This window comes from Drosophila biarmipes, chromosome 3L (genome assembly GCF_025231255.1).
Source record: "Drosophila biarmipes strain raj3 chromosome 3L, RU_DBia_V1.1, whole genome shotgun sequence".
NCBI classification, from domain to species: domain Eukaryota; kingdom Metazoa; phylum Arthropoda; class Insecta; order Diptera; family Drosophilidae; genus Drosophila; species Drosophila biarmipes.
The window spans coordinates 10,451,961-10,458,734 of record NC_066613.1 but is presented as its reverse complement, the minus strand read 5'-3'; the positions used below and the strand labels follow the sequence as shown (position 1 = coordinate 10,458,734).

The 6,774-nt window shown below is 40.5% G+C and overlaps 2 protein-coding genes across 5 annotated transcripts; one reads left to right on the top strand and one right to left on the bottom strand.

Moving 5' to 3' along the window:
• The first annotated feature begins 390 nt into the window (after window positions 1–390).
• LOC108028172 (mitochondrial dicarboxylate carrier) lies at window positions 391–1,927 on the top strand. Of its 2 annotated transcripts, none has more exons than XM_017099833.3 (4): window positions 391–789; window positions 922–1,165; window positions 1,230–1,362; window positions 1,499–1,927. In XM_017099833.3, the coding sequence occupies exons 1-4, from the start codon at window positions 582–584 to the stop codon at window positions 1,817–1,819; spliced, it is 906 nt and encodes a 301-aa protein (XP_016955322.1). In that variant the 5' UTR covers window positions 391–581; the 3' UTR covers window positions 1,820–1,927. The 2 variants fall into 2 exon arrangements, 1 of the variants encoding a protein (XP_016955322.1); XR_007763767.1 differs by having other exon boundaries at window positions 394–789; window positions 922–1,161; window positions 1,499–1,645.
• Window positions 1,928–3,544: 1,617 nt separating this feature from the next.
• Window positions 3,545–5,133, bottom strand: LOC108028154 (mitochondrial dicarboxylate carrier). 3 transcript variants are annotated; one of them, XM_017099812.3, is made up of 4 exons: window positions 4,736–5,133; window positions 4,577–4,686; window positions 4,047–4,426; window positions 3,545–3,965 (listed from the first exon to the last, which is right to left on the bottom strand). In XM_017099812.3, exons 2-4 carry the CDS (start codon window positions 4,599–4,601, stop codon window positions 3,648–3,650), a joined length of 723 nt encoding a protein of 240 aa, XP_016955301.1. In that variant the 5' UTR covers window positions 4,602–4,686; window positions 4,736–5,133; the 3' UTR covers window positions 3,545–3,647. The 3 variants fall into 3 exon arrangements, with proteins under 3 accessions (XP_016955301.1, XP_016955300.1, XP_016955302.1); XM_017099811.3 differs by having other exon boundaries at window positions 3,546–3,965; window positions 4,538–4,686; window positions 4,736–5,132; XM_017099813.3 differs by lacking the exon at window positions 4,736–5,133 and having other exon boundaries at window positions 3,546–3,965; window positions 4,047–4,460; window positions 4,538–4,686.
• Between the last annotated feature and the right edge of the window lie 1,641 nt (window positions 5,134–6,774).

Genomic DNA, 6,774 nt, shown 5'->3' with positions numbered 1-6,774 from the left:
AAATAAAGCTCAAGCAAAGGGGAAATTACGTTGAGAAGTAGGAAAAGCTGGACAGGACTCACATATACAATCAGTAGATATTGTTGAAGAGAAACAAACAAAATACCCTTTAAAGAGTGGAGAGGAAGACAATGTTATCAAATACTTTTGGATTTATAAAACCCAAGGAGACTTCATGTTTTTTTTAAAGAAAAGAGTTAAAAAAAGTGTTTTATACTCTAACAGAGGTGATTTAATTTCGGTTAAAAGATATTTCCGATTCCTTTTTTCTTATATTCTCATCTACTCCAGGGATAACCTTGTGATAATGGCACCATATCAACACCTAATACACCTAAGCCTGACAGCATTTATGTTTCTAAAAAGAATACAATACAAACCAGTTTTTTCAAATCTGAAACTTGTATTCATATTGAAAACGACAGCTACAATAATATGTCGTTAAAATTGTCAGTGAAATCTAAAAAACATATAAACATTTCCCTCCCAATCAGAAACTCTTCTCAAAAAGGTTAGGCTAATCCAAAACCAACCGGAATCCGAATGCACCGGAGGAGGAGGCGCGGCGAACATCAGGAGGAATGCCGGTTTTGGATGAACACTTCAACTTATTTGACGAGTGTCATGACTTGCCAGAGGGACGCATTCCTCGCTGGTGGTTCGGAGGGTTCTCCTCGATCTGTGTTGCCTGTGCGGTGGCGCCCATCGATATCGTGAAGACGCACATGCAGATCCAGAAACAGAAAAGATCCATTTTAGGAACGACCCAGAAAATATACAGATTAAGGGGTAAGTAATCATTCAAAATTGTATATTCAACCAATAAGATAACGATGAATTCATAAGGGAAAACCTCAGTTGGAGTTGAGTGGTAAACTGATCTGTTTTTAATATTTTACCATTTATTTATCTCGATCACAGGAATTTGGGGTTTTTACGATGGCTTTTCCGCTGCCATCCTTCGACAGATGACCAGCACCAATATCCACTTTGTAGTGTATGAAACTGGCAAGCAGATGGAGTACGTCAGGGAGGATTCAATACTGGGCAAGATTGTCTTGGGCTGCGTAGCTGGTATAAGTGGAGCCGCCTGTGGAATTCCCACCGACCTTGTCAACGTGCGCATGCAGACTGATATGAAGGAGCCGCCGGAAAAGCGACGCAAGTATTTTTACCCAACCAGCGAATAACCGCCATCAATCTTAGAGATACTCTCGCCTCGTTTCCAGTTATAAGAATGTCTTTGATGGCCTAGTTCGAATTCCCAAGGAGGAGGGCTGGACGGCACTGTACAAGGGTGGATCGGTAGCGGCCTTAAAGACAACCGTAGGGACTTCGAGCCAGATTGCACTTTACGACATTGTGAGTTCCTTAAGCATAGTATCTAAAATTAGGAAGAGTGAAAAATAATCTAAGATTTAAAAAAAAAAAAATTTAACTTTTTCACGCTGCAAAATGTAATTTTTAAATTCTAAAATATTTTACTATGTATTTTAAGATTAAAACGGAAGTTCGGAAAAATACTTCTGTGAAAGACGGCATACCCCTGCATTTCCTCACCTCGCTGGTGACATCTATCATTTCGTCCTCGTTCACCCACCCCTTGGACGTGTTGAGGACCATCATGATGAACTCCAGACCAGGAGAGTTCCCCACCCTCTTCCACGCGTCCGTCCACATGATGCGGTTCGGCATATTGGGACCCTACCGCGGTCTGGTTCCAACGATAGTGCGAAAAGCACCTGCCACCACTTTGCTATTTGTTTTGTACGAACAGCTGAGACTTCATTTCGGAATATGCTCCCTGGGAGGGGACTAATATTAAAAAATACCATGTGAACTTTTAATAAAGTTTTTGTACTATAAAACAAGATTGTGAAAATATAAAGCTACCTTTTAGAAAACAATAAACTAAACAAAAAATGAATATTTACCCCATGGGGAATTGTATCTTATATCGACTGAAGACTAACGTTTTTTACTAAGAAACGAGAATGCTATGGTTTTGAAAACAATAAACGAAACAAAATAAAGGAATATTTAAACCCATTCGTGTTAGTTCTAAAAATGCCAGAAGCGAAGAATATAAAAATCAAAACCCTTTGAGCATTCTGAGCTCGCTAGATCATTGACCCAAAGGAGCTCTTCCTTCCGCCGAGCGAAACATCAACCACAACTGGTCGCATTATAAATTGATTACAACTCGCAACGTGACTAATGAACATTAATTTGTCCAACTCCTTGACAAGGAGGACGCAGTTGTGCCAGCAAAGTTGGGGCTAAATGCCAGCACGTGCTGTGTGTAGGGTTCTAGTTTGGATGCCACCACGATGACAACTAGGCGTATGAGCAACAATGCCCGGCCAGTGACGGCGGAATCCACCGTCGTGGCACACATCCTTCCAGCACCGATGGTGTGTGTATGTGTGGGTGTCACGTAAACGTGGGCAAATGTTGCACGTATGGATGGCATTGTCGAGGGTGGCATATGGAGGACACTCCGGCCATTACTACACACGCAGCCACTCTCGGCTACCCTTTAATCGTGATTGCAATCATTGTGGAAATTGAATTTGTAAGTAGGCAATTTTAGGACGATGGCAGCGCGAAAAAATAAGAATAATGCGACGCAATGAAACTGAATTAGAGCTCTCAGCTAGGGTTTATACCCCTTTTCACAGTCCTAGAAATTCTTAAATTTAACAAAATAACAAGTCTTTAAAAAATTTAAAAATTTCTTAAACTTTTTTTTTGGCTTTGTATTTAAGAGATAGATATTATTTTTTATTTTACATTTATATATTTTGTTATATATTTATATCCAAGATATACCAACGATTTTAATATCTTCACATAGTCATTTACAAATATCACCTATATTTTTTCGAGTGTTCAGTCGTGACTCGTCTTACAGCCCAAACTAACACTTGGACATGGCTGCCGCGATTTGCATAAATGCTTAGAGCCAAGTTTATGACTGACTTGCGATTGCATCGACGATGAGTTGTGCCTCAGATGGCGGCAGACAGGGCAACAAGGGGTCAGAGGTTGAGGGTTCGTTGTTTTCTGTGCCGCTTGGCAGGTTATTAGTCGCTCGGCTAGAACATTTTGTTTGCCATTAAAATCATTTGCATAGTTTGTATTCATGCAGACGCTTTGCTCGCGCCGAGCTCGCATCGTTTTGCATTATTGAATATAACGCATACGCACTGTTGACCCGTTTTTGGTGCGGGCTTTGTGGGCGCTTCAGTGTGCAATCAATGTGGATTTGAATGCTTTATGAAGGCGGCTGCACCGTTTATTTTAGCTGACTCCAGCCGAGATTGTTTTGCAAATAAACACGGGGCCGAGGCCAGGAGTCAGGAAGCGCCCACTTATTTAACTACGGCACAGGATGGCATCGAGGTCACAGGTTAAATTAAGAGCAGTTCGCTGCAATTGACTGAATAAACGCAGTAATAGTCTACTTACTTTATGGATTACTGACTTTACTAACATTATTTTGTAATATAGTAATTGTTTTATCATTTATCCCCTTTTATCTTAAAAAAAACTTTATTTTATATATTGTTTTGTTGTTTATCTTACAGTACATAGATAGTATGCATATAAAATTTAAGAACTCTATGATTTCTTCACGCCTTGTGTTATCTCTTATAATCTTCGATTTCATAGTACCCGAAATGAACGCGAAGCTGTTCGAAGCTCAGAAACGTAATAACCGTGTTGGGAATCATTCGCAAAACACAGGGAACTATGCCGCGAAAGGGTCCCCTCGGTCCAAAACGCATCATATACGATATGGCTGATATCAATCCTCTCGGATCCACCATCTTGAGGGCTCTTAAGTTTTCTATGGGCTTAACGATCGGGGCACAGATGCAGGCAGCCGTGGTGGAGCTGATCAGATGGACAAATGTGCTGTCGTGCTTCAGTTTGAACCATTCCATGTAGAACTCCTTGGCCTGCAGAGGATTAAAAATTGAGGTATTTATAACTCAGAAATTTAATGGAAATCTGAAGTGCAATATTTTTCAGATACTCACCTGATCATAGGTTGCATTTTGGCCGATGGTGATGAAGCTGGACCGAATGAACGAGAGAAGGCATCCGCTGTAGAGCCTCGTCCAGCCCTCTTCCCTGGTCACTCGGTACAGCCCGTCGAAGACATTGCGGTAGTTCCAACGCATTTCCGGGGGCAGGGCGCGGTTCACTTGCATCCGGGTGTTCACCAACTCCATGGGTATGCCCACCACACCTGCCGCACATCCCGCCAAGGCAGCCGCCAACACCCTATCCAGCAAGTCCAGGTTTCGAGGTTCATCCATCTGCTCCTTGCCCTTTTCGTAGAGGTGAAACCGAAGCGATGTGTATGTCATCTGTCTAACCAACTGGGCACTCAGACCGTCATAAAGGGAAAAGAAACCTTAAGACAGGGATAAGGGTTAAAATATAAAGATCTTTTTTTTAATGTATGCTTTTAGTTCAGGATAGTTATAATAATAAAATGGCTATCAAAAGAGTGCCTTGAAGTTACCATTGGTCCGGATTGCCCGTTGTAGACTAGAAGCCATACCCCTATCCTTCTTGATGATCACCATTCGCGACTCGATCAGGTCGAAAGGTGTTGTAAAGCACTGCGCAATGGCTCCTGACACTCCGCCGCTCCACCAACGTGGATGTATTCTGAAATAGTTGCTTAAGAGGACGATCATCATAATTCATGGGCACTCACATTTGTTCGACTTTTTCGTCATTAGAGGCTCCTAGTAAAGCAGCCAGCTTGGTGGTTTTAAATCTATCTGCCACTTTCGCGTCTTTATACTTATCCCTGTCCTTATGTCCATTAATCTTGTTTCCTCCTCAATTTAGATGGAATAAATTTGACAAGGAAGTGAATGTGTACTTAAGTTTATTTGGCCGAAACAGGTACTAGCTGCCACTTGTGACCTTAGCAAAAATATACCCTGAAAATATAACCGAGCTGAAAAATATTTTATTCCTCTGATCTCAAGTATTAAATATGCTGACTTGACTTAAGAGTCATAATGATATGTTTTTGAATTTCAATAATGGCCAATCTATATATTTATTTTCGTTTTAATGTGATTAGTTATGCTTGGGAATAAAAAAAAGTTGTGTACTGACTTCAAAAGCACGGGTGTAGTATCTAAGTAATACATTTTTATTCTAAATTAATCACGCCAAAGAAATCTGAGGTAAAAGACTGCATTTTTTACACTTGGGGTACTGAATTGTATACCACTAGTTAGTGGTAAAAACCCTTTGAGATGGAATCAATTATCATAAATAAATCTTAGGTGGATAGGCATCTGCTTTCTCCTACTCCTTCTTGAGCATTCCACTTGTTCGTGTGCCATTCACGACATCCTGCCACCAACATGAGCGTTCCCCGTTGTCTAATTGCTGGCCAGGAGTCCGAACTAATTGAGCCAGCTCCTCCTTTTGCCTGCTCCGCAGTTTCCCAACTTTCTGCCTCGGTGCTCGGGATGGAGTGGAGTGACGTCCACGCAGGTGTTGCAACGTTGTTGAGTAATTTGGCATAGTTTCGTGGCTTCGAATTCGACTCTCCCCCCGGCAGGCAGCGCAACTTTCGGGAGTCCCTCGACGCTCACACAGTTGTCATGGCATTATCACGGCCATTAGGCATCAGCCACCGATGCGAGTGTGTACCACCTAGCTGCAGTTCGAAATTGGTTGCAACTTTGGGACATATTAGAGGCAAAACTGCGGGGGCGCCGCAGAAAGTTGCACTCGATGGACTCCGAAGTTGGGGGACTCGTGGGTAGCGCCTCAGACAAGTTGAGTAGTTGGAAAACGTGGATCCATCTTTAAATTAAAAAGTTATCTACAATAGTTAAGTAGTTCGTATTGTTTAGCATTTGGTATTGTAAACTGTCTGCAAGATCTATGAATAGTCGCAAAAATTGGTAAAACAATGCGAAATTTCAGGAAATTGGTGTTGTACATTCGACTAACTGTTTTAAGCTTAGTAAATGAATTACGTTATTTTATTTAAAGTAAAATTTTAGCAGTTTAAATCAATTCATTTGGCTAGTTTATGTCTATTTTTAGTTATCCGAAATTATTAAAAGGTCATTAGATTTGTTGAAAAGAAATAGTTAGAAATGTTTCACTTTTAAATTCACCCAACATTTTAATATTGTCTAAAAAGAATTGATGTAGTGGTTATTTTAAAAATATGTTTTCTTATACACTTGCATTTATTACATGTTGATCAAAAGAATTAACTATAAACATCCGCGAGTTTTTCATAGTGACTGATATAGGACGGAGTTTTAAATCAAAATCAATGAAAAAAGTAATTTTCCTCAAAAAAAAAACTAAAATTGTAAATATTGACTGTGTGAAGCACCGGATAATATTCAGTCAATGAATTCCGCCAAATGATTAGCCAACTGCAGAATTTATGGCCTACTTTTCAGCGCAGCGAATGGTTTCCTCATTAGGCGTCGAAAGCGCCGCGCCATCAATCAAGTGCTCAATCAATCAATTCGCCATTTATTTCACTGTCTGCAATTTCAGTGCACATCAGCAAGCTGCAATTGAAAAACAACAGCTACAAAAATGGCTGCCGCACAAAATTATTTATTTGAATTTTTATGAGGCAGCACTAAAAAATTGATTCATAAATTCCAACTGCGCAAATAAACTAACACAATAAGCCATTCTATATTCTGCCCCCCTAGATATATCTCAGTTTACAGAGAGTCGTAACTGCAGGGGCTGGTT

Coding starts and splice junctions, on each gene's coding strand:
- LOC108028172 (XM_017099833.3), top strand. CDS start 582: ATGCCGGTTTTGGATGAACACTTCAACTTATTTGACGAGTGTCATGAC. Junction 790..921: donor GAAAATATACAGATTAAGGG/GTAAGTAATCAT, acceptor TCTCGATCACAG/GAATTTGGGGTTTTTACGAT. Junction 1,363..1,498: donor AGATTGCACTTTACGACATT/GTGAGTTCCTTA, acceptor ATGTATTTTAAG/ATTAAAACGGAAGTTCGGAA.
- LOC108028154 (XM_017099811.3), bottom strand. CDS start 4,601: ATGGTGATCATCAAGAAGGATAGGGGTATGGCTTCTAGTCTACAACGG. Junction 4,427..4,537: donor ACGGGCAATCCGGACCAATG/GTAACTTCAAGG, acceptor CCCTGTCTTAAG/GTTTCTTTTCCCTTTATGAC. Junction 3,966..4,046: donor AAAATGCAACCTATGATCAG/GTGAGTATCTGA, acceptor AATCCTCTGCAG/GCCAAGGAGTTCTACATGGA.